Raw genomic sequence first — 27,582 nt, forward strand, 5'->3', positions numbered from 1 at the left:
CAGCCCTTTGAGCTGCATAGTATAAGGACAATGCAGAGGTATATTAATTCTCATAATGACTGAGCAATAATATAATAACTTTAGACATAGCTGCATTGCACTTGAATACTTCACTTTTAGAACGTTCAGAGATCGGGATGCCCCCAGGGTTGGAAAACTACAACTCCCAGCATGTTGTAGCTGTTGGCTGTCTGGGCATGCTGGGAGTTGTGATTTTGTAACATCTGGAGGCACCCTGGCTGGAATACACTGTCTTACATAGTGTAAAGTCAGTGCATACATTGGGGCATGTTTACTATTGCGAATGCACCAGTAATTAGCACCAAAAAACTGGATGACATGACTTGCACCCCTATTAGGATGTGTTCACACAGTGTCTCAGATTTAGTATTGATATCATTTTTTCTTCCTTCAGTTTTTTCCCCCACCAGATTTACTCATTTGGTGCATTTCTTAGGAATATTGGCACATGCTGCTTTGGGTGCATTACACTCCAATCGGGTTGAAACAAACCATTATAAAAAATAATAATACTTGCTATGGGCTGTACTGGTATTGGTTGCTATGGGCTGTGCTGGGATTGGTTGCTATGGGCTGTGCTGGGATTGGTTGCTATGGGCTGTGCTGGGATTGGTTGCTATGAGCTGCGCTGGAATTGGTTGCTATGGGCTGTGCTGGGATTGGTTGCTATGGGCTGTGCTATCATTGGTTGATGTGGCCTGTGCTGGAATTGGTTGCTATGGGCCATACTGTGATTGATTGCTATGGGCTGTGCTGGGATTGGTTGCTATGGGCTGTGCTGGGATTGGTTGCTATGGGCTGTGCTGGAATTGGTTGCTATGAGCTGTGCTATGATTGGTTGATGTGGCCTGTGCTGAAATTGGTTGCTATGGGCCATACTGTGATTGATTGCTATGGGCTGTGCTGGGATTGGTTGCTGTGGTCTGTGCTGGACTTTGCTACCATGGGCCGTACTGTGATTGATTGCTATACACTATGCTGTGATTGGTTACTATGGCCTGTGCTGTAATTGGTTGCTGTAAACTGTTCTGTGATTACGGTAGTTGATATGAGCTGTACTGCGATTGGTTGCTATGGACTGTGCTGGGATTGGTTGCTATAGGCTTTGCTGGGGTTGGTTGCCATAGGCTGTGCTGTGATTGGTTGCTATGAGCTGTGCTGCGATTGGTCCCTATGGGTTGTGCTGGGATTGGTTGCTATGGGCTGTTCTGTGATTGGTTGCTATAAGCTGTGCTGTGATTGTTTGCTATAGGTTGTGCTGTGATTGGTTGCTGTAGGCTGTGCTGTGATTGGTTGCTATAAACTGTGCTATGGTTGGTTGCTATGGGTTGTGTTGTGATTGGTTGCTATGGGTTGTGGGGGGATTGCCTGCTATAGGTTGTGCTATGATTGGTTGCTATGATTTTAGATGGTATTGGTTGTTATACGTTGTGCTTTCATAGGTTGCTATCAGCTGTGATGTGATTGGTTGCTATGGGTGGTGCAGGGATTGGTTGCTATGGGCTGGGATTGGTTGCTATGGGCAACTAAACCAATTTTGCTTGAATGTCAGCTGCCATTCACCACTGAGGTTACTATAAATTAATCACTTCACTTTTGCGCTGTCCTTTTTTCTGTATTATCATTTCCAGAATTTGGAAAGTTCTCCCCTCCCAGGACCAGCTGTAGGATGTGTTCACATGGTTACAAAAAAGCTTCTAAAAAATTGCCTCAAAAACTGCTTAAAAAACACCTCTGATTTTTTGACTGTTTGAACATGATTTAAAATGTTACATTTGGGTCAATTGAACTTTTGTTTCTAATAAATTCTGCATTTTTGTTTTCTAGTTTTCATCTGGACAAGGTAATACAGTTTATGTTTATGATCATCTTATTTGTATTTCTCATTTTAGTTTAGCTGTATTTCTATTATTTATCTATTCACCTCATTTCATCTATCTATGTATCTATCTATCTATTTCCTATCTTTCTTGCTCTCATTTCTATCTATCTGTTTATCCATCTATCCATCCATCTATCTGTGGTAGGCCTCAGGAGTAGGGGTAGTACAATCAGGGAATTGCTTTGGTATATCAGGAGTCAATGTTAACCCTATAGTTTGTGACGCCAGGCTGAGGGCTAGTATGCTGAGATGATTCTCCGGCCTATCGCCGCCCTTCCCAGTAACGACAGGTGCATATGAACAAAGACTGAAGGTCCACAAGGTAGTTGAAGTTGAACTTGCATAAACTTAACTTAACAGTTTGCGGTACATCCATAGAGTAGTAACAGTCTCAATCAAACAGTCTCTATATATTTCAGTGACTGACAGATGTTGCGGACCTTGACTATAGATAATAGTCTCTGAATTTAGGGGATATTGCGAAGATCCGTCCGGATTTAGGGGATAGATAAGGTCCGGGGGTCTTGCAGAGTGTTTAGGGATTGATACACTCACCATTTAGAAGAGAACAGCCGTCGCCGCAAGGCTAAGGCCTAGAATCCCTGATGACAGCAGCGCAGATCCTTTCTTGTCAACAGCCCACGAGGAAAGAGAGTGATAAATGGCCGCCGCTCCCTTATATTGGCAGGGGCGGGGCGAGGCGGTTTTGATTGGTCCAGCCATCTGTCACTCACCGTCACAAAGGATGGTGGGTGTATTACGTCACAAGGACCCCCAACGTCCTAGGGACTCTGGCTATGGGGACCTATAAACAGGTACCGTATAGGATGCGGTACCGGGACACCACATATCCATCCATCTATAGATACAAGAAAGAGCAGAACAACCAGTCAATGTCCACAATGATGCGGGTGCAAGCGGAACCAATCGCAGCCCTGGCCGGTGGCAGCAGTAGTAGATAGGATAAATAATGTAGCCCACAGAACTCCAGTTCAAGTGAAAAAACATGAAGGTTTATTTCCTCATAAGAGATGATCCAACGTTTCGACCGTCTACACATCTTTATCAAGCATCAATGCTCCAGTATCAATGTTTGATAAAGACTGTGCAGACGGTCGAAACGTTGGATCACTTCTTATGAGGAAATAAACCTTCATGTTTTTTCACTTGAACTGGAGTTCTGTGGGCTACATTATTTATCCTATCTACCACTGCTGCCACCGGCCAGGGCTGCGATTGGTTCCGCTTGCACCCGCATCCTTGTGGACATTGACTGGTTGTTCTGCTCTTACTTGTCTCTTTCTATCTGTGAACTATCGATTGGCTGGCTGTGTAGAGGGGAAACACCTGTGGTATGGCTGGGACCAGTAGTTCCATAATTGGTCACAGTTTTTATGGCTTTTGTCACATGACACGAGGGCTTCACAGGATAATCCTGTGCTTCTTAATCTGGCATAGTGAAGGGAAGCGGCACAGATGGTGGTGTAGATAGTAAGTACTCCCAGGGCACATGGATGGTAATTTGGGTACCCTTGGTGTTAGCAGTGCAGATGATGAGCCAGACACAGATGTATGGAAAGTATAGCATAGTCTTTACTTGGCAAATCATCCAATGGAATAGAGGCGTCTCCTGCAGGGCAAGAAATGGCTGGAGAAACGGGACCACCCTTGAGGAATTGAGGTAGAAAATAGGGATCTCAGTAACTCTCTCTCTATGCTCTGCTCTAGCCCTTGACAATGCACTTGTTCACTCATTAGCATTAACAGAATTACTTCTCTCTAGGGAAAAGAGGCTGGGCTAAAACAGGCCCCTCCCACTGACTAGAACATTCCCAATATTAAAGGGGCACTCAGCCCCTAGACATCTTATCCCCTATCCAAAGGATAGGGAATAAGATGTTTGATCGCAGGGGTCCCGCCACTGGGACCCCTGCGAGCTGGGTGAAGCACCTGGCATTTGTTTAGAATGCTGGGTGTGGGCAGCATGGGTCGTGACATCATGGTCACGCTCCTCGTAATGTCACACCATCGTGGTGTGACCTCTCCAGGGGCGTGGCTGTGACGTCACGACCCCCTGCCGCCTGCTCCAAGCGTTCGGAACAAAATGTTCCAAATGCCAGGGCAGCGGAGTACCCCTTTAACCCCTTAAGAACTCAGGGTTTTTCCATTTTTGCACTTTCGTTTTTTCCTCCTTACCTTTTAAAAATCATAACCCTTTCAATTTTCCACCTAAAAATCCATATTATGGCTTATTTTTTGCGCCACCAATTCTACTTTGCAGTGACATCAGTCATTTTACCCAAAAATTCACGACGAAACGGAAAAAAAAATCATTGTGCGACATCATTGTAAATTTTGGGGGCTTCCGTTTCTACGCAGTGCATATCTCGGTAAAAATTACACCTTATCATTATTCTGTAGGTCCATACGGTTAAAATGATCCCCTACTTATATAGGTTTGATTTTGTAGTACTTCTGGAAAAAATCATAACTTCATGCAGGAAAATGTATACGTTTAAAAATGTCATCTTCTGACCCCTATAACTTTTTTATTTTACCACGTACAGGGCAGTATGAGGGCTCATTTTTTGCGCCGTGATCTGAAGTTTTTAACGGTACAATTTTTGTTTTGATCTGACTTTTTGATCGCTTTTTATTCATTTTTTAATGGTATAAAAAGTGACCAAAATGCGCTTTTTTTTTACTTTGGAATTTTTTTGCGCGTACGCCATTGACCGTGCGGTTTAATTAATGATATATTTTTATAGTTCGGACATTTACGCACGTGGCGATACCACATATGTTTATTTTTATTTACACTGTTTTATTTTTTTTATGGGAAAAGGGGGGTGATTCAAACTTTTATTAGGGAAGGGGTTAAATGACCTTTATTAACACTTTTTTTTTACTTTTTTTTTCCGCAGTGTTATAGGTCCCATAGGGACCTATAACACTGCACACACTGATCTCTCATCCTGATCACAGGCGTGTATTAACACGCCTGTGATCAGTGTTATCGGCGCTTGACTGTTCCTGCCTGGATCTCAGGCACGGAGCAGTCATGCGTCGATCGGACACTGAATAGGCAGGTAAGGTCCCTCCCGGTGTCCGATCAGCTGTTCGGGATGCCGCGATTTCACCACGGCGGTCCCGAACAGCCCGACTGACTAGCCGGGATACTTTCACTTTCGCTTTAGAAGCGGCGGTCAGCTTTGACCGCCGCTTCTAAAGGGTTAATGCCGCACATCGCCGCGATCGGCGATATGTGGTATTAGCCGCGGGTCCCGGCCGTCGATGCGTGGGAGCCGGCGCAGGACGTAAATATACGTCCTGCGTCGTTAAAGGGTTAAGTTATGAACCTATGAAGTTAATGGGGCTCCTCTTGTACATGTGCAAACCAAAATGCAAGCCACAATGTATAGTATTACATAAACAATAAAACAATATAAATAGGCATTGGAATAAGACACAAGTCCTACAACCAATTCCCCAGTGGGACACTGCACAACTTATCTATCATCTATCTATCTATCTATCTCCTATTTATCTATCTATCAATTTATCTAACTCATATCTATCTATCTATCTCATATCTATCTATCTATCTATCTATCTCATATCTATCTATCTATCTATCTATCTATCTCATATCTATCTATCTATCTATCTATCTCATATCTATCTATCTATCTAACTCATATCTATCTATCTCATATCTATCTATCTATCTATCTATCTATCTATCTATCTATCTCATATCTATCTATCTATCTATCTATCTATCTCATATCTATCTATCTATCTAACTCATATCTATCTATCATCTATCTATCTCATATCTATCTATCTCATATATATCTATATATCTCATATCTATCTATCTCATATCTATCTATCTTAAATCTATTAAATCTATTTCTGTCTCTGACGGATATAAATCTTCTTTTCCATTAAGATCTGAAGATCACTAATGTTACAAGCCCATCCTCTGCTCAACTCCTGGTCTCATGGACCTCCAGCTCTACCTTGGTGTCCTTCTTTATGCTCGATCTACGTGTGGTGAACAATGCAACCATCGCTCCCATCACCGCCATCACCAGCGTTTCTACCCGGTCCAGGTTAATCCAGGGTCTACGAACAGGGACGTTTTATAATATAACACTAAGAAGCTATCAAGCTAATGGAGCTGTGCTCGCAATAAGCTGGGTGCAGTCACAGACAGGTCAGTGTGCATTCTGGTGCAAAGCAACAATACCTAGACAACAGCGGTCCGGAAAGACTTCTCTAATGTATTGGTCCAAATAAATGTTGACATTTATGAATATTGTATTTTGTTCATTGGTTAAAAGGTTTACAAAAACACAAGACATTTACATTATTTACTAAGTATGTCCCTATTTGATGATTGTTAGTCCACTTATTCTATTGATTCTGGCAATGTTATGGCTGTCTATAACCAGAGCGCGATCATCTTACCACATCAGACACAGTGGCGGATCCCCCTGGATCCGCCACTGATCAGACATCAGCGAATAGGATACTGGACTCATCTACTCTATAATTGTCTCTATGGAAAAGGCAATACACTATGTATGGGGACACATGCAGAGAAACAAGGACTGTAGCGCTGGATGGGGAAGGGCCACACAGGACAGATAATTTCCTGTTTACACAGTAGAACAGTATTTCCCAACCAGTGTTGCCTCCAGCTGTTTTAAAACTACAACTCCCAACATGCCCGGACAGCCAATGGCTGTCCGGGCATGCTGGGAGTTGTAGTTTTACATGCTGGGAGTTGCAGTTTTGCAACAGTGGGAGGGAACACTACTTAGGAAATAAAGTAGTAGAGCATGTCATTTTTTGGAGGCAACTGAGCTGGGATGAAACACATTACACTACTAAAATAGTATTTACTAAAATAGTATTTATTTGCCTAATCGGAGGCATGCTGATCTCACCCTCTCCCTCGCCGTTATGGTCCTTTTCTACTGATGACACCCACAAGAACTGTAAGGCTAAGTTTCCACTTGGTTTTTTTTCTGGCAGTTTTTGAGCCAAAGTCGGAAGTGGATCCATAAGGGTGGAGAAGTTTAAGTTCTTCCTTCATATGTCCTATTCCTTTTGAATACACTTCTGGCTTTGGCTCAAAAAACTGCAGTGGCAGTACTCCAAAAACTGCCAGAAAAAAAACCAAGTGGAAACTTAGCCTAATAAGAGGTTGTGCACAACATAGTGTAGTAACGTCCGGAGGAATTACTTAGGCTATATTCACACAGGGGAATGTCACATTTATTTCAATGGGATTCTGCTGCACTGTTAAATCCCGGTTCTGGAATCTGCTGAAAGATTAGACTTGTCTATTCTTTCTGCGGATTTATGCTCGGAAATGCATTCCCGGCGCATTTCTGAGTGGTCCTTGCGCCCGCCGGAACTTTTATATGTGCAGAATGTCCGCCCACATTTCCTGGACATACATCCGGCACATTTTAAGCTGTGTGACCTTGGTCTTATGCATCAAAGAGGGTAGCTGGACTGCTCACCTTGGGGAGCTTCACATTGGCATGGAGCTGGACTTAGCCCATTAGATTCGTCAACATTCCCCGCCTAGCCTCTCCACTTATCCAAAATGTACAGCACACCATAAAGAGAAAGGACTCTTCCGAGCTCCAAAAGTACAGGATCCAATATTTATTATCCTAACAGGTTCACCTGATCCTTCATTGGCTTTTTAAGAAAAGGTAACAACCTCACCCTAATAATCTGATGGAGTGAAAACCCGAAACGCGTTATTGTTAGGTAAATCTGTTATGACAATAAATATTTGATCTTGGACTTTTGGAGCGTGCATGAGCCCACAACAACTGCTTGCTCAGCCCAGTGACTGGTTGGGTGGGAATGAAGCGTCATTGGAAGGAGAAAGAAGAGGACTACAGTAGGGACTGGAAAATCTGACAGCGGCAGTGACTGGGAAATGGGGGAAGGTAAGTATGCCATCTTTAATTATTTAATGCACAGGGAGGAATACACGAGTTTAAAGGTGTACTCAGGTGGAAACCTTTTTTTTTAATCAACTGGTTCCAGAAATGTAAAAAGATTTGTAAATTACTTCTATTTAAAAATCTTAATCCTTCCAGTATGTATCAACTGCTGTATGCTCCATAGGAAGTTGTGTAGTTCTTTTCTGTTTGACCACAGTGCTCTCTGCTGACACCTCTGTCCATGTCAGGAACTGTTCAGAGCAGGAGAGGTTTGCTATGGTGATTTTGCTCCTTCTCCGGACAGTTCCTGACATGGACAGAGGTGTCAGCAGAGAGCACTGTGGTCAGACAGAAAAGAACTACACATCTTCCTGTGGAGCATACAGCAGCTGATAAGTACTGAAAGGATTAAGATTTTTTTTTATAGATGTAATTTAAAAATCTGTTTAACTTTCTGGCACCAGTTGATTTAAAAAAAAAAAAATAATTGTTTTAAACTGGAGTACCCCTTTAAGTAAAGAAGATGATAATTGTATCTCCAAAGGATTGTTATAGTATCAGGCTTCAGTTGCTATATGAGTGTTTTCCAAACAGTGTGTCTTTAGCTGTTGAAAACTACAACTCCCAGCATGCCCAGAGAGCAAATGACAAATCCTAAACTCACAAAGAGTCACCCTCTAGCAAACAGAAGAGAGAAAAAACCCTGTGGAGGAAACCTCTAGGGCTTCTGAAGCTGTAACAAAACTACAACTACAAAGGCCAAAGGCTGTCCGGGCATACCGGGAGTTGTAGTTTTACAGTATAACAGTATACCCAACCAGTGTGACTCCAGCTGTTGCAAAACTACATCTCCAAGCATGCCACTGGTTAGGAAACACTGTAGTAGAGCATGTCATTTTTGGAAGCAACTGAGCTGGGATGAAACAAATTACACTGCTAAAATAGTAGGAGGCACCTGGAGACACTCTGGTTGGGAAACACTGTACTAGATCCTAGCTTGCCTATTATTATAATAATAATTATTTTAATATATATAAATTATATATTAAAGTTGTTCAAGTAACTATATTATCTCATAAATTGGTTATTCCATTCTTCAATTAAACTCTACCTTTTTTGCCCCTATTTTAAGTACCTGCAACTCCACAGATCGCAACGTCAAACGGCATCTCCAGCTCTGAAATCACGGTTGGATGGTCATCTCAAGGCGGGGTAGATTACTACTTTCTGATGGTGTCACTCGGCACGGACGTTATTAATCGGACTTTCACTACCTTGAACTGCAGCATCTCTGGCCTCCAGCCGTCATCCCTCTACAGCCTCACATTATACGCTGTCAATTCGGCTGGAGCTAGTGCGCCAAGCAGGCGGATCACCGTTCTCACCTGTGAGTATTTATGTTTTTTCAAATTGAAACGCTTTCCAGTCTACACGATTTACTATTATCTTTCTATTCTTTCCACAATAGTAGGTTTGAAAACAAAAATTCTTGTTACTCTATGAATTGACGGAGCACACGTGTATTATTTGAATATTATTGACTAGGTTTGTAGGTAACTTTAAAAGGGTTATCCAGGAAAAAACTTTTTTTTTTATATATCAACTGGCTCCAGAAAGTTAAACAGATTTGTAAATTACTTCTATTAAAAAATCTTAATCCTTTCAGTACTTATGAGCTTCTGGAGTTAAGATTGTTCTTTTCTGTCTAAGTGCTCTCTGATGACACCTGTCTCTGGAACCGCCCAGTTTAGAAGAGGTTTGCTATGGGGATTTGCTTCTAAACTGGGCGGTTCCCGAGACACGTGTCATCAGAGAGCACTTAGGCAGAAAAGAACAACCTTAACTTCAGAAGCTCATAAGTACTGAAAGGATTAAGATTTTTTAACAGAAGTAACTTACACATCTGTTTTACTTTCCGGAGCCAGTCGATATATATATATATATATAAAACCCTTTTAACCCCTTAAGGACTCAGCCCATTTGGAGCTTAAGGACTAAGACAATTTTATTTTTACGTTTTTTTTTTTTCTTCCTCCCCTTCAAAAAATCCTAACTCTTTTATATTTTCATCCACAGACTAGTATGAGGGCTTATTTTTTGCGCAACCAGTTGTCCGTTGTAATTCCATCACTCACTTTACCATAAAATGTATGATGCAACCAAAAAAATACTATTTACGTGGGGAAATTAAAAAGAAAACCGCAATTTTGCAAATTTTAGAAGGTTTTGTTTTCACGCTGTACAATTTATGGTAAAAATGACATGTGTTTTTTATTCTCTGGGTCAATACGATTAAAATGATACCCATGATAACATACTTTTCTATTACTGTTGCGCTTTAAAAAAAATCGCAAACTTTTTAACCAAATTAGTACGTTTAAAATCCCCCTGTTTTGAAGACCTATAACTTTTTCATTTTTCCGTATAAGCGGCGGTATGAGGGCTCATTTTTTGCGCCGTGATCTTTACTTTTTATTAATACCATATTTGCTCATACAAAACTTTTATTACATTTTTTATTAATTTTTTGGGGAATAAAATGTTATAAAAAAGCAGCTATTTTGGACTTTTTTTTTTCTGTTCACGCCGTTCACCGTACAGGATCATTTACATTTTATTTTAATAGTTCGGATATTTACGCACGCGGCGACACCAAATATGTATATAAAATTTTTTTTTTTTACACTTTTTGTGGGTAAAATAGGGAAAATGGGACAATTTACGTTTTTATTGGGGGATGGGGGTTTTTCTAATTTTTTTACTTAATTTTTTTACTTTTTTTTACTTTTATTTTACACTCTTATAGTCCCCATAGGGGACTATTTATAGCAACCATACGATTGCTAATGCTGTTCAGTGCTATGTATAGGACATAGCACTGATCAGCATTATCGGTCATCTTCTGCTCTGGTCTGCTGGAAGGCAGATCAGAGAAGAAGACTCCCGGAAGACAGCTGAGCCAGGTGAGGGGACCTCCGGCTGCCGTGCAGGATGATTGGATCGCCGTGGAAGCGCTGCGGGCGATCCGATCATCCTGTTAAGTGGTCGCGATGCTGCAGATGCCGTGATCTGTATTGATCACGGCATCTGAGGGCTTAATGGCGGACATCCGCGGGATCGCAGGTGTCCACCATTACTGGCAGGTTCCTGGCTGCGATCCACAGCTGGGACCTGCCGTGCATGATGCCGGCATCGCTCCGATGCCCGCGGTTATGCTCAGGACGTAAATGTCCTGCGTCGTTAAGGGGTTAAAGGGGTACTCCAGTGGAAAACTTTTTTTTATAATCAACTGATGCCAGAAAGTTAAACATATTTGTAAATTACTTCTATTAAAAAATCTTAATCCTTCCAGTACTTATTAGCAACTGTATACTACAGAGGAAATTCTTTTATTTTTGAATTTCTTTTCTGTCTGACCACAGTGCTCTCTGCTGACACCTCTGTCCATGTCAGGAACTGTCCAGAGTAGGAGAAAATCCCCATAGCCAACAAATGCTGTTCTGGACAGTTCCTAAAATGGACAGAGGTGCTAGCAGAGAGCACTGTGGTTGTGACAGAAAAGAAATCCAAAAAGAAAAGAATTTCCTCTGTAGTATAGAGCTGCTAATAAGTACTGGAAGGATTAATTTTTTTTTTTATAGAAGTAATTTAAAAATCTGTTTAACTTTCTGGCACCAGCTGATTTAAAAAAAGTTCCCCTTTAAGGATGCAGGGTTTTTCCGTTTTTGCATTCATCACCTTCATAATGCTTCATAATCCTAATGCTTTAAATTTTGCACATACAGACCCATATGAGGGCTTTTTTTTGTGCCACCAATTTTACTTCATAATGACATCAATCATTTCACCACAAAATTTACGGCAAAACCAGAAGAAAAATATTTGTGGGGCAAAATTGGAAAAAAAGGCCATTTTGTTACTTTTGGGAGCTTCTGATTTTACGCAGTGCACTTTTTGGTAAAAATGACACCATATCTTTATTCTGTAGGTCCATATGATTACAAGGATACCTAATTTATATGGGTTTTATTTTATTTTAACACTTAAAAAAATTATAGCTACATGCACCAAAATTAGTATGTGTAAAATTGCCATCTTCTGACCCCTATAATTTTTGTATTTTTTCATATACTGGTATATGTTAGGTCTCATTTTTTGTGCCATGTTCTGAAGTTTTTATCAGAAGCATTTTTGTTTTGATGAGACTTTTTGATCGCTTTAAAAAAATTTTTTAGGGTATACAAAGTGACCAAAAATACACAAAAAAAAAACTGGAGTTTTTTTTACGTGTACGCCATTGACCGTGCGGTTTAATTAACATTTTATTATTTTGTACATTTACACATGCAGCGATACCACATATTTTTTTTTTTATGGAATTTGGGAAAAGGGGGGTGATTCAAACTTTTAATATGGAAGGGGTTAATGTTTTTTTTAAAACTTTTATTCAACAGTTTTTTTATACTTTTAATCTTCTTAGGGGACTTTTAGGAGGAATCAGTAGATTCCTCATACAGATCAATGTGGTTTCATAGAGCCACATTGATCTGTGTGCTTTGAGCTTGATTGATAAAGCCAGGTTCAGCCATGCTCTATCAATCACAGAGCCGGGACAGAGACAGAAGCAGAGGTAAGCCCCCCGCGATCCCGCTGTTTGTGTGTGTGTGTGTGTGTGGGGGGGGGTGGATCACCATCTTCTTGTGAAGTATATTGGAAAGGTTAATGTATTACCGAGATGTACAACAGCAAATTTTACCCTATGAGGTTGAAAACTATACTAGCAAATACTAGTGTAAGTAAGTGAATTCAACTTGAGAAAAAACAGACATGGTCGCACATCCACAACATGCTCCTTGATCTAATGCTTCTCAGAAACATTTATTAAACTAACAGGTCATTAGTGTACTTTATGATCATGAAGTGCAAGCCCACTAGCCACGTCATGGCCACCTGTAAGTAGTGGGTCCCTAACATAAAATGGCGCAGCACTGAGTGGCAACCACCACCGCCCCAACACCAATGCCCACAGGGGGAACAACCCAACTGGCAGCGCAGCCCCAAAGCCACTCAAACCAGTCCCTGGGCCGCGCCTTCCCACAGACATAGTGCCGGGGCAGCAACGGTTGCCAAAAAGCACCGCACCAGGAGGAACAGATGTAAAAATCCCACTCACCATGTGCTCCCAGTATGAGACTGCGAGGCTGCCAGAAAGAAATAGGGCCCTAATGGAGCTTGCTGCCAATTATATAAGCCTGGGCTGAGGGGGAGGGGCAGAGTGCAGGCCAAGCAAAAAAAAAAAAAAAAAGACTAAAACTACAAAAACAAGTAAGTAAGCTACCTTTTCAGTGCAGCCATTATGTCGCATTGTACCTGGCACCTAGATGTGTCATGATCACTAGATCATTCTATGTGTTCCATAATGCTAAATCTGATATTATGTATTTTTTTTTAGTAACTCCACCACCCATGAATGTCACAGTGACTTCACTTTCAAGTTACTCCGTCACCTTATCTTGGTTAGTGGTTGACAAGGCGCTAATGTATGGGATTTTTATATATGAAGATGGACCAACCCCTACACTGACCTTTATCAGGAAAACCACTTCCACCACCATCTTACTGGATAATCTCCTTCCATGCACTAGATATATTTTTGGCCTAACATCTTATAACTGGTTTTACACAGCTGGGGAAGAAAATCGGGTATCGCAACAAACTGGACGTAAGTAAAAATACATGTCTGGTACGCCATTATTAACATTATCATGTTGTTATTATTATTGATAATCTAAAAACAGTTACCGTATTTTTCGCCGTATAAGACGCACTTTTTCTTCCCCAAAACTGGGGGGGAAAAGTTGATGCGTCTTATACGGCAAATACACATTAAAACCCTGTCCTATCGGGTCGGTCCCTTCAGCCATCAACGGCCGGGACCCGCGGTTAATACAGGACAACACCGATCGCGGTGATGCCCTGTATTAACCCTTCAGACACGGCGATCAAAGCTGACCGCCGCCTCTGAAACAAAAGTGACACTAACCCGGCTGCTCAGTCGGGCTGTTCGGGACCGCTGCTGTGAAATCGCGGCATCCTGAACAGCTTACAGGACACCGGGACGGACCTTACCTGCCTCCTCGGTGTCTGCTCCGTGTTGTGATCCCCTGCATGGCCTGCGCTCTCCTTCATCATCATCACGTCGTTGCGCACGCTGTCCCGTCATCCAATAGGAGCGGCGGGCGTAGCGGCAGGTGTAGCGACGTGATGGCGGCAACGGGGAGCGAGGATACCGGGCAGCAGAGACGCTCCGGAGCGACAGGGTCCCCCCGGGGATGCGGCGACAGCGATGGAGGGCGACATCCTGGGCATCGGTGACGAGCGGTGACGGGTCCGAAGTGGCGGGGACACGTGAGTATTACCTCCTATACCAACCTGCAGACCTCCAGATGTTGCAAAACTACAACTCCCGGCAGGCCCGGACAGCCGTTTGCCGTCACCGCTCGTCACCGCTGCCCTGGATGTCGCCCTCCATCGCTGTCACGCCCCCTCCCATAGGCTTGCATTGAGGGGGCGGGGCGTGACGTCACCATGCTCCGGCCCCGTGATCGCCAGTCATCAGACCTGGAGTGAACATGCTCTGGGGACTGATGATATCGGGGTGCTGCATGCAATATCACGGGGGTCCCCAGTGGCGGGACCCCCACGATCAGGCATCTTATGCCCTATCCTTTGGATAGGGATAAGATGTCTTAGCGCCGGAGTACCCCTTTAATGCATTGTTGGTGATGATTTGACTTTTTTTTTTTTACATGTTAATGAAAACAAAATAATAATCTGTTGTTGACAGAGCTGGATTCCCCTCAGAGTGTCACCATTCAGTACGACAGTAATATGGGGACGGCATTACTCTCCTGGAAGTCGAGTATTGGAGCCACTTTATACCAGACTTCTGCAATATCAAACAACGGGCAAGTGATGCTGTATCCTTCGACCTCTAACAGTTATAATATACAGAACCTTCTGTGTGAACAGACATATACGGTGACCGTCACAGCTCTCATCAATGGATGCAGCAGTAATAACAGTGACCCATTGACTCTACAAACAGGTAAACTATTGATGATGCCTTAAACCTTGACTTCATTGATATGTTAGATTGTATTCGGCAGTGGTGTGGCTAGGCTCAGGTATAAGTGTCCCCCAAGTCTTTTGCCTTTTGGCCAGTGTGGACATGGACACTTTAAACTTCATCTGTGTCCTTAGGGTAGTGTTTCCTAACCAGGGTGCCTCCAGCTGTTGCAAAACTACAACTGCCATTGTCTTGATCCCATTATTTTACTCTAGTCTCTAGTTAGCACTAAAAGGGGTATTCTGGGCAAAAACATAGAATAGGGGATAAGATGTCTGATCGCGGGGGCCCACCGCTGGGACCCCCGCGATCTCCCTGCAGCACCCACATTCTATGCGGAGCTGCATCTCCAGTTTTGGTAATGCCACGCCCCCTCATGATGTCACGTCACGCCCCCTCCATTCATGTCTATGTCACGTCACGCCCCCTCCATTCATGGCCGTTATGCCCCCTCCTATAGACATGAACCCGGAGGTTTCCGAAACTGGAGGTGCAGCCCCACACAGAATGCGGGTGCTCCAGGGAGATCGCGTAGGTCCTAGTGGTGGGCCCCCCACAATCAGACATCTTATCCCCTATCCTTTGGATCGGGGATAAGATGTTTTTGCCTGGACTATCCCTTTAACCATAAATCCCCAGAGGATCTCAAGGACAACAACAATTTTTCAACACTACTTTAGGGCTAAACCCTAAACTAAAGACCCCCGAAAAACAATTTAAATTGTTTTTTAAATTTATTTGTGTTTAACCTTTTTTTCCCGATCTACAGCCCCTTGTGCTCCGCAGAACGTAACAGTAGTCCGTCAGTGCCAGATAAATACCGTCAGCCTTTCCTGGAACCCTGTAGTGAACGCCACTAAATACACTGCGAATGCCTTTGCCCCAGATGGCACTAAAGAAGAATGTGTGAACTGGGACACCTACTGCTTCTTCATCAACCTGCAGTGCGGGACCGAGTATGAGATGAGTGTATTTGCTGTCAGTGACAAAGTCAATGGTTCCAGGAGCCCAGGAATTAAAATAAGGACAGGTGAGAAAAATGGAACAAGCAACTCCTTATTGTACATATGTGTAAGATCATGAACCCTCCCCAAAATACCTCCTGTTTGCAAAAACTACCCCCATACAGACCAGATTTTGTGTCACCAATTTTTAGTCCACCATACATTATAAACAGTGCATATTTTCTTTGAAAAGACCAACTACCTAGAAGACCACTTTTTAAAAAGTACCTGTCACCAAATAAACGTTTCCAAACTAACTCAGGCTATGTTCCCTAATTACTCCTCACACTCTTCCCATGCTTAAAAAAAAATTCAGAGCTTTTAAAAAGCTGTGTATCATACCTTTATTCTTGCTCACATAGTGCAATCTCCCAGCAGGAGAAAGTGGGCATTTCCCAGAAGGCATGACATCACTGAAGCCTGCTAGGGGACCACTTCCACCCTCACATGGTTGCAGTGCTGTGATGAATACAAGACCTCAAGCTCTGTGCAGCTTTCAGTGAGGCTCTTTGCAGCCTCACTGAAAGCTGTTGTGGCAGGGAACAGAACAGAGCCACCTAGTGGGCATTTTTTCTATTACATTTTAAACATATTTATGTTGATAATTTTAAAAGCAAGTGAATGGGAAAGTGTCTGTTAATTACCCAAGAGAGAGGGAGGAAGGCGCCTCATGTAAGGGATCAGCAGGTCTTGTTAGTGGGGGAAGGGGAAGGTAATTCCCAAGCCGCTTACCAGAGTTGGTTGTGCGCCCACACACAACAAGGTAAAGCATAGAATGAATATATGTATTGGTCCACTGCAGCCCTCCTGGGTAGAAGTAGAATCAAAACAGAATGACCGTAAATTCAGGAGTTAGTCCGGCGCAGAGAGGAACCATCAGGGAGCAAGATAAAATCAATGGATTTATTGGATGCAACGCGTTTCGCTGCGCATGCACAGCGAAACGCGTTGCATCCAATAAATCCATTGATTTTATCTGGCTCCCTGATGGTTCCTCTCTGCACCGGACTAACTCCTGAATTTACGGTCATTCTGTTTTGATTCTGTTAATTACCCAAGGAATTCTATATTAAAAGTTTTATTTGGTGACAGATACTCTTTAATGCAATTTTCGATGGCCACCTAGTGGGAATTTTGTCTATTATATTTTAAACATATTTATGATGCCACCTAGTGGTCATTTTTTTTTTAATTACATTTTAAACATATTTATGATGATAATTTTAAAAGCAAGTGAATGGGAAAGTGTTAATTACCCAAGGAATTCTATATTAAAAGTTTTATTTGGTGACAGATACTCTTTAATGCAATTTTCGATGGTTGTCTGGTTTCACTGTATATTAATATTTTGTCTCTTTTCTTTATATTAATATTGTGTCTCTTACACATTAGTTGTCTCTTTACAATTCTAGCCCCCTGTGACCCTCATGATGTTGAGGCCATTGTTCAGTGCACAGACAATACATTGGTGGTGTCATGGAGACCATCGGTCGGGGCCACGTACTACACAGCATCAGCATTAGGAAGCAGCGACGTTTCCTACAACTGTTCCTCAGTTAATACCAGCTGTCGGATCAGAGGGCTGCGGTGTGGAGAAAGCGTGTCGGTGTCTGTGATCGCCTATGACGATGAGTGTGCCAGTATGAGCAGCTCTACAGAGACAATAGTAACAGGTATATACATGTGGTACCACAGGGTGTTAGGAGAAATACCTTATCACTTCGTGACGCCAGGGCACCGTTATCCTATACAAGATCAGAGGTTGGAGACAGCTTCTCCTGGGTCAGACACGGGGAGTAAATGAACACACCAACATCAGGTTACGGATTACTGTCTTTACTGAGCTGGGTGCAGATGGTATTACACAGACAGTCTGGTTCAGAGTGAGAGAATGCAGTATAACCCCTTGGGAGCCCTGTTGCCTTGCTGAGACTTGAGGTGCTTTCACCAATTGAATTGATACTGACTTGAGAAACTTGAAGATTGATCCTGGTAGCTAGGGTTCTGTCAAGGTATTGTAGCCTCCTCCGCTAGGGCATGAACTTCCACCGTGCGGGTGATCCTTGCAAAATGACCGGATAAAGTAAATTTGATCTGGGTCTTCCCTTAGAGCACACAACACACCTTACACCTTTACCACACTGCTGCTCTGCAGTAACTGGTGCAACTCCACCCCCCCCCCCTACACTATATGGGAAAGAATTTAGGGGTTCTCATTGGCAGGCAGGGTCACATGGTGTTTACACAGCTCCTCTCTTAAGGGTACAGTAACACATAAATAACATACATTAGGGTAACAACAACAGAATCAATTAGAAAAATATATTACTTCTCAATAAAGTACATAACATAATTATTCAAGAAAGGAAGAATGTCCAGCGCACACACGTGTAAAACCGAGCTGCTTTATTGCATGGTTGCCATAGGATACATCGGACACTCAGGTTACGTTACCTGAGTGTCCGATGTATCCTATGGCAACCATGCAATAAAGCAGCTCGGTTTTACACGTGTGTGCGCTGGACATTCTTCCTTTCTTGCATATGTTTGGACTAGTCCTGGTCCTGTCCGTGCACAGAAGCCTGGGGTGGAGCTGGTTCTACTTGCTTGTACCTTCTAACATAATTATTATAACGATCAGTCTCTTGGTGGGCCCAACAGTTGTGCTGCCAGGCTGCCCAAAGCAGTCTGAAGCCAGAGGATAGCCATTGGCGCTAGGACACCACATACACAATGGCCAAGCTAGAAAGAATTTTGCATAACATAAAACATATACAACCTGTGTATAGTATAGTAACCTAATGTATAGTATATACGTAGTATAGCATAGAAAACATATATAGAACATCCGAATAATAAAATTGCACCATTCAGATCTAATCAAACCCTGTGTACCTGTACTGTACTCCCACGGCTGGTAACAGCCTTCTCAGTTGGGACAGCCATCATCCACTTTCATTTAGGCTGCATTCACACCTCGTTTTCAGCCTACGGTTGCTGGATCCGGCTGGGGGAGGGGAAAACAAGGTGCTCCCGAACCCCAGCCGGACCGGCGCTAAAATCCATTTACTTTAATGAGCCGACCGGAGTCAAACGGTGACTCCGGTCGACTCATTTTTGCATTACATTGATCTATGTTTTCGGCACTAGATTGCTTAGGGCTGCCAAAGGCAGCCTTAAGCAATCATCGATCCACCGAGGACCATGAAGGACGGGTAAGTCCCCTTTTTTCCTCGGCAACCCCTCTGCAGCCTGCTATTACATTGCGGAGCTGCAGATGGGTCCCCTAGACCCCAGGGATTACTGGCATTGTTACGCCGAGCGCTCCGGGTTCCCGCTCCTCCCCGGAGCGCTCGCTTCACCTCCTCCGTTGCAGCGCCCCGGTCACGTCCTCTGACCCGGGGCGCTGCGATCCTGCTGCTAGCCGGGATGCGATTCGCGATGCGGGTAGCGCCCGCTCGCGATGCGCACCCCGGCTCTCCTACCTGACTCGCTCCCCGTCTGTTCTGTCCCGGCGCGCGCGGCCCCGCTCCCTAGGGCGCGCGCGCGCCGGGTCTCTGCGATTTAAAGGGCCACTGCGCCGCTGATTGGCGCAGTGGTTCCAATTAGAGTTATCACCTGTGCACTCCCTATATTACCTCACTTCCCTTGCACTCCCTTGCCGGATCTTGTTGCCTTAGTGCCAGTGAAAGCGTTCCTTGTGTGTCCCTTGCCAGTGTTTCCAGACCTTCTGCCGTTGCCCCTGACTACGATCCTTGCTGCCTGCCCCGACCTTCTGCTACGTCCGACCTTGCTTCTGCCTACTCCCTTGTACCGCGCCTATCTTCAGCAGCCAGAGAGGTGAGCCGTTGCTAGTGGATACGACCTGGTCACTACCGCCGCAGCAAGACCATCCCGCTTTGCGGCGGGCTCTGGTGAAAACCAGTAGTGACTTAGAACCGGTCCACTAGCACGGTCCACGCCAATCCCTCTCTGGCACAGAGGGTCCACTACCTGCCAGCCGGCATCGTGACAGTAGATCCGGCCATGGATCCCGCTGAAGTTCCTCTGCCAGTTGTCGCTGACCTCACCACGGTGGTCGCCCAGCAGTCACAACAGATTGCGCAACAAGGCCAACAGCTGTCTCAACTGACCATTATGCTACAACAGTTGCTACCACAGCTTCAGCAGTCATCTCCTCCGCCAGCTCCTGCACCTCCTCCGCAGCGAGTGGCCGCTCCTGGGATACGCTTATCCTTGCCGGATAAGTTTGATGGGGACTCTAAGTTTTGCCGTGGCTTCCTTTCCCAATGTTCCCTGCATCTGGAGATGATGTCGGACCTGTTTCCCACTGAAAGGTCTAAGGTGGCTTTCGTAGTCAGTCTTCTGTCCGGAAAAGCCCTGTCATGGGCCACACCGCTCTGGGACCGCAATGACCCCGTCACTGCCTCAGTACACTCCTTCTTCTCGGAAATCCGAAGTGTCTTTGAGGAACCTGCCCGAGCCTCTTCTGCTGAGACTGCCCTGTTGAACCTGGTCCAGGGTAATTCTTCCGTTGGCGAGTATGCCGTACAATTCCGTACACTTGCTTCAGAATTGTCCTGGAATAATGAGGCCCTCTGCGCGACCTTCAAAAAAGGCCTATCCAGCAACATTAAAGATGTTCTGGCCGCACGAGAAATTCCTGCTAATCTACATGAACTTATTCACCTAGCCACTCGCATTGACATGCGTTTTTCTGAAAGGCGTCAGGAACTCCGCCAAGATATGGACTCTGTTCGCACGAGGCGTTTCGTCTCCTCGGCTCCTCTCTCCTCTGGTCCCCTGCAATCTGTTCCTGTGCCTCCCGCCGTGGAGGCTATGCAGGTCGACCGGTCTCGCCTGACACCTCAAGAGAGGACACGACGCCGTATGGAGAACCTCTGCCTGTACTGTGCTAGTACCGAACACTTCCTGAGGGATTGTCCTATCCGTCCTCCCCGCCTGGAAAGACGTATGCTGACTCCGCACAAGGGTGAGACAGTCCTTGATGTCTACTCCGCTTCTCCACGTCTTACTGTGCCTGTGCGGATGTCTGCTTCTGCCTTCTCTTTCTCTACAGTGGCCTTCTTGGACTCTGGTTCTGCAGGAAATTTTATTTTGGCCTCTCTCGTCAACAGGTTCAACATCCCAGTGACCAGTCTCGCCAGACCCCTCTACATCAATTGTGTAAATAATGAAAGATTGGACTGTACCATACGTTTCCGCACGGAGCCCCTTCTTATGAGCATCGGATCTCATCATGAGAGGATTGAACTTTTGGTCCTCCCCAATTGCACCTCGGAGATTCTCCTTGGACTTCCCTGGCTTCAACTTCATTCCCCAACCCTGGATTGGTCCACTGGGGAGATCAAGAGTTGGGGGTCCTCTTGTTCCAAGAACTGTCTAAAACCGGTTCCCAGTAACCCTTGCCGTAACTCTGTGGTTCCTCCAGTAACCGGTCTCCCCAAGGCCTATATGGACTTCGCGGATGTTTTCTGCAAAAAACAAGCTGAGACTCTACCTCCTCACAGGCCTTATGATTGCCCTATCGACCTCCTCCCGGGTACTACTCCACCCCGGGGCAGAATTTATCCTCTCTCTGCCCCAGAGACTCTTGCCATGTCCGAATACGTCCAGGAGAATCTAAAAAGGGGCTTTATCCGTAAATCCTCCTCTCCTGCCGGAGCCGGATTTTTCTTTGTCTCCAAAAAAGATGGCTCCCTACGTCCTTGCATTGACTACCGCGGTCTTAATAAAATCACGGTTAAGAACCGCTACCCCTTACCCCTCATCTCTGAACTCTTTGATCGCCTCCAAGGTGCCCACATCTTCACTAAATTGGACTTAAGAGGCGCCTATAACCTCATCCGCATCAGAGAGGGGGACGAGTGGAAAACGGCATTTAACACCAGAGATGGACACTTTGAGTATTTGGTCATGCCCTTTGGACTGTGCAATGCCCCTGCCGTCTTCCAAGACTTTGTCAATGAAATTTTTCGTGATCTATTATACTCCTGTGTTGTGGTATATCTGGACGATATCCTAATTTTTTCTGCCAATCTAGAGGAACACCGCCGGCATGTCCGTATGGTTCTTCAGAGACTTCGTGACAACCAACTCTATGCCAAAATTGAGAAATGTCTGTTTGAATGCCAATCTCTTCCTTTTCTAGGATATTTGGTCTCTGGCCAGGGACTACAGATGGATCCAGACAAACTCTCTGCCGTCTTAAATTGGCCACGTCCCTCCGGACTCCGTGCTATCCAACGCTTTTTGGGGTTCGCCAATTATTACAGGCAATTTATTCCACATTTTTCTACCATTGTGGCTCCTATCGTGGCTTTAACCAAGAAAAATGCTGATCCCAAGTCCTGGCCTCCTCAAGCAGAAGACTCCTTTAAACAACTCAAGTCTGCCTTTTCTTCGGCTCCCGTGCTCTCCAGACCTGACCCTTCCAAACCCTTCCTATTGGAGGTTGATGCCTCCTCAGTAGGAGCTGGAGCTGTTCTTCTTCAAAAAAATCCTTCCGGGCATGCTGTCACTTGTGGTTTTTTCTCTAGGACCTTCTCTCCAGCGGAGAGGAACTACTCCATCGGGGATCGAGAGCTTCTAGCCATTAAATTAGCACTTGAGGAATGGAGGCATCTGCTGGAGGGATCAAGATTTCCTGTTATTATCTACACCGACCACAAGAACCTCTCCTACCTCCAGTCGGCCCAACGGCTGAACCCTCGCCAGGCCCGGTGGTCTCTGTTCTTTGCCCGATTTAATTTTGAGATTCACTTTCGTCCTGCCGATAAGAACATTAGAGCCGATGCTCTCTCTCGTTCCTCGGATGCCTCAGAAGTTGATCTCCCTCCGCAACACATCATTCCACCTGACTGCCTGATCTCCACTTCTCCTGCCTCCATCAGACAGACTCCTCCAGGAAAGACCTTTGTTTCTCCACGCCAACGCCTCGGAATCCTCAAATGGGGTCACTCCTCCCATCTCGCAGGTCATGCGGGCATCAAGAAATCTGTGCAACTCATCTCCCGCTTCTATTGGTGGCCGACTCTGGAGACGGATGTTGGGGACTTTGTGCGAGCCTGCACTATCTGTGCCCGGGATAAGACTCCTCGCCAGAAGCCCGCTGGTTTTCTTCATCCTCTGCCTGTCCCCGAACAGCCTTGGTCTCTGATTGGTATGGATTTTATTACTGATTTACCCCCTTCCCGTGGCAACACCGTTATTTGGGTGGTCGTTGATCGATTCTCCAAAATGGCACATTTCATTCCTCTTCCTGGTCTTCCTTCAGCGCCTCAGTTGGCTAAACAATTTTTTGTACACATTTTTCGTCTTCACGGGTTGCCTACGCAGATTGTCTCGGATAGAGGGGTCCAATTCGTGTCTAAATTCTGGAGAGCTCTCTGTAAACAACTCAAGATTAAATTAAATTTTTCCTCTGCATATCATCCCCAGTCCAATGGACAAGTAGAAAGAATTAACCAGATCCTGGGTGATTATTTGCGACATTTTGTTTCCTCCCGCCAGGATGACTGGGCAGATCTCCTTCCATGGGCCGAATTCTCGTATAACTTCAGGGTCTCTGAATCTTCCTCCAAATCCCCATTTTTCGTGGTGTACGGCCGTCACCCTCTTCCCCCCCTCCCTACCCCCTTGCCCTCTGGTCTGCCCGCTGTGGATGAAATTTCTCGTGACCTTTCCATTATATGGAGAGAGACCCAAAATTCTCTCTTACAGGCTTCTTCACGCATGAAGAGGTTCGCGGATAAGAAAAGAAGAGCTCCCCCCGTTTTTTCCCCTGGAGACAAGGTATGGCTCTCCGCTAAATATGTCCGCTTCCGTGTCCCTAGCTACAAGTTGGGACCACGCTATCTTGGTCCTTTCAAAATTCTGTGTCAAATTAATCCTGTCTCTTATAAACTTCTTCTTCCTCCTTCTCTTCGTATCCCTAATGCCTTTCACGTCTCTCTTCTCAAACCACTCATCCTCAACCGTTTTTCTCCCAAATCTGTTCCTCCCACTCCTGTTTCCGGCTCCTCGGACGTCTTCTCGGTCAAGGAGATTTTGGCTGCCAAAAAGGTCAGAGGAAAAAATTTTTTTTTAGTAGACTGGGAGGGTTGTGGTCCTGAAGAGAGATCCTGGGAACCTGAGGACAACATCCTTGACAAAAGTCTGCTCCTCAGGTTCTCAGGCTCCAAGAAGAGGGGGAGACCCAAGGGGGGGGGTACTGTTACGCCGAGCGCTCCGGGTTCCCGCTCCTCCCCGGAGCGCTCGCTTCACCTCCTCCGTTGCAGCGCCCCGGTCACGTCCTCTGACCCGGGGCGCTGCGATCCTGCTGCTAGCCGGGATGCGATTCGCGATGCGGGTAGCGCCCGCTCGCGATGCGCACCCCGGCTCTCCTACCTGACTCGCTCCCCGTCTGTTCTGTCCCGGCGCGCGCGGCCCCGCTCCCTAGGGCGCGCGCGCGCCGGGTCTCTGCGATTTAAAGGGCCACTGCGCCGCTGATTGGCGCAGTGGTTCCAATTAGAGTTATCACCTGTGCACTCCCTATATTACCTCACTTCCCTTGCACTCCCTTGCCGGATCTTGTTGCCTTAGTGCCAGTGAAAGCGTTCCTTGTGTGTCCCTTGCCAGTGTTTCCAGACCTTCTGCCGTTGCCCCTGACTACGATCCTTGCTGCCTGCCCCGACCTTCTGCTACGTCCGACCTTGCTTCTGCCTACTCCCTTGTACCGCGCCTATCTTCAGCAGCCAGAGAGGTGAGCCGTTGCTAGTGGATACGACCTGGTCACTACCGCCGCAGCAAGACCATCCCGCTTTGCGGCGGGCTCTGGTGAAAACCAGTAGTGACTTAGAACCGGTCCACTAGCACGGTCCACGCCAATCCCTCTCTGGCACAGAGGGTCCACTACCTGCCAGCCGGCATCGTGACAGGCATTTTATGTTGAAATGCCATGATCGCTAATGATCACGGCATTTAACCATTTTAGTGATGGACATCGGAAAATTTGGAAAATAACTCGGAGGAGGTGACCTTAAAGGAGAACTCCAGAATATAAAAATTGGCCCCCATACTGCCGGCAGTAAAAAAAAAATAAAGATGTACATACTTTACTCCGCTTCCCCTGGGCCTCTGGTAACCGGCTCCGGTCTCCACCGCGATCCTCTTCCTGGTTGCTGGTGGTTGGAGAATCATACTGCACTCAGTCAATCACCAGCCGCAGTGAAGTCAGACTTGGCCAGCGATAGGCTGAGCGGCAGTGTGAGAACGCTTCAAGACACAAAATTCTTCACTAGACCGGCACCTGCTGCCGGGGCCAAAAACGTCACACTGCCGCTCAGCCTATCACCGGCCGAGTCAGTACTTCGCTGCGGCCGGTGATTGGCTGAGTGCAGTATGACTCGCCGACCACCGGCAACCAGGAAGAGGATCACGGCGGAGACTGGAGCCGGTTAGCAGAGAGGGGAGCAGAGGAAGGTATGTACATCTTTATTATTTTTACTGCCAGCAGTATGGGGGACCCCTTCCCCCCCGCGATCTCCTGTATGGGGCCACAGCAGTCTGCAGGAAGCGCTGTGTCGTCCCCAGCAGGATGCCGCGGCAGACAAGCCCCCTCCATGTATCTCTATGGGATACATGGAGGGGGCATGTCGGCCCTTCAGAGAGGGGATAAGTTATATTGCATTACAGTTCTCCTTTAACTTTTACTGGAAAGGATAAAATAACATCACAATAATGATAGAGTAAAGAAATCTCATTGGACTAGTGGGGTGGAGGAGAATAGGGAAAAGGGTACAGGTGAATGTTCTAACATAACACCACAATATTCTAATCCTACCTCACTACATTTATCCCTCCCTACTCTACTGTGTAAATTAGGGTAGGGAATAACAACACAAATAAATAATATGTACAATCAAACAATTAGATCTACTCCCCTATCCAACGTGTTTCTCCTGGATAATAAACCAGGTTCATCAGGGAACAAGCAGATAGCTAAATGGTACTGTGCAAACAATAATATTTACAAGAGTATAAGACGCATGGTAGGATAATTGGTCAATGTCCAATATGGGTATATGTAAATTCCCATGAAGTCTGGTGGATATACATCTCATATGTCTTGTCAATATATGTCAGGCATAAGTCAATACATAGAAGCCGATATAGATAAATCCCATAGAATTAGTGACATGGAACATCCACACTTTACTGATGACATATAACTGGAACACACCAGAACTGAGATGGTATAGATGCCAGCCAATAGAGTGGGGTTAAAATGATGCCACATCCACCCACTGATAATAACAATATCAGAGACCACCCAATTGGGGAGATAAAAATCCTGGCAAATCAAGAGTCCACAATAATAATCCAGATGACATGGGAGAGCTCAGAGTCGGCAGCATACCCAGGTACCTACTCTTGGTGTTTCTTCTATATTAGTATAGGAAGAACTTGAATCAAGTTTCCTGTGTGAATTACATTTTATAACACTTAGGTTGGCGAGTTCTATATCCTTATAGATCAATATATATATATATATATATATATATATATATATACTATAGGGAAGATTTATCAAAACCTGTCTAGTGGAAAAGTTGCTGAGTTGCCCATAGCAACCAATCAGATCGCTGCTTTCATTTTTAACAAGGTCTCTGCAAAATGAAAGAAGCGATCTGATTGGTTGCTATGGGCAAATCAGCAACTTTTCCTCTGGACAGGTTTTGATAAATCTCCCCCTATATGTTTATATATACAGGGTGGGGCATTTATATGGATACACCTTAATAAAATGGGAATGGTTGGTGATATTAACTTCGTGTTTGTGGCACATTAGTATATGTGAGGGGGGAAACATTTCAAGATGGGTGGTGACCATGGTGGCCATTTTGAAGTCGGCCATTTTGAATCCAACTTTTGTTTTTTCAATAGGAAGAGGGTCATGTGACACATCAAACTTATTGGGAATTTCACAAGAAAAACAATGATGTGCTTGGTTTTAACATAACTTTATTCTTTAATGAGTTATTTACAAGTTTCTGACCACTTATAAAATGTGTTCAATGTGCTGCCCATTGTGTTGGATTGTCAATGCAACCCTCTTCTCCCACTCTTCACACACGGATAGCAACACCGCAGGAGAAATGCTAGCACAGGCTTCCAGTATCCGTATACACTGTTATATACTACTATATACACCGCAGGAGAAATGCTAGCACAGGCTTCCAGTATTCATAGTTTCAGGTGCTGCAGAATGGGCAAAACAAAAATTGGAACAGGACCCTCAGTTTACGCAGAAGATTTTGTTCAATGATGAGGCAAACTTTTATGTGAATGGTGAAGTTAACAAACAAAACCACCGCTATTGGTCTGACACTAACCCACATTGGATAGATCCCTCCAAGACGGTTGGAACACAAAAATTGATGGTATGGTGTGGTATATGGGGTACAAAGATAGTGGGGCCATTCTTCGTCAATGGAAACCTCAAGGCCACTGGATATGTGAAATTGCTACATGATGATGTGTTTCCCTCTTTATGCACTGAAGCTG

The 27,582-nt window shown here is 45.0% G+C and overlaps 1 protein-coding gene across 6 annotated transcripts in view; it reads left to right on the top strand.

Annotated features, from left to right (window-relative positions):
• The first annotated feature begins 732 nt into the window (after positions 1 to 732).
• Positions 733 to 27,582, top strand: part of LOC130275479 (uncharacterized) — a 157,579-nt gene continuing 130,729 nt past the window's right edge. For 3 of the 6 annotated variants that reach the window (XM_056523510.1, XM_056523512.1, XM_056523513.1), the window contains exons 1-8: positions 733 to 1,591; positions 1,849 to 1,864; positions 5,859 to 6,125; positions 9,014 to 9,268; positions 13,334 to 13,603; positions 14,729 to 14,989; positions 15,780 to 16,040; positions 17,427 to 17,687. In XM_056523510.1, the coding sequence (XP_056379485.1) occupies positions 1,520 to 1,591; positions 1,849 to 1,864; positions 5,859 to 6,125; positions 9,014 to 9,268; positions 13,334 to 13,603; positions 14,729 to 14,989; positions 15,780 to 16,040; positions 17,427 to 17,687 (1,663 nt within the window). In that variant the 5' untranslated portion in view covers positions 733 to 1,519. Of the gene's footprint in view, positions 1,592 to 1,848; positions 1,865 to 3,421; positions 3,585 to 5,858; positions 6,126 to 9,013; positions 9,269 to 13,333; positions 13,604 to 14,728; positions 14,990 to 15,779; positions 16,041 to 17,426; positions 17,688 to 27,582 lie in introns of those variants that run through there. The other 3 variants (XM_056523508.1, XM_056523511.1, XM_056523509.1) reach the window with 3 other exon arrangements.

This window comes from Hyla sarda, chromosome 6, assembly GCF_029499605.1.
Source record: "Hyla sarda isolate aHylSar1 chromosome 6, aHylSar1.hap1, whole genome shotgun sequence".
Classification (NCBI taxonomy): domain Eukaryota; kingdom Metazoa; phylum Chordata; class Amphibia; order Anura; family Hylidae; genus Hyla; species Hyla sarda.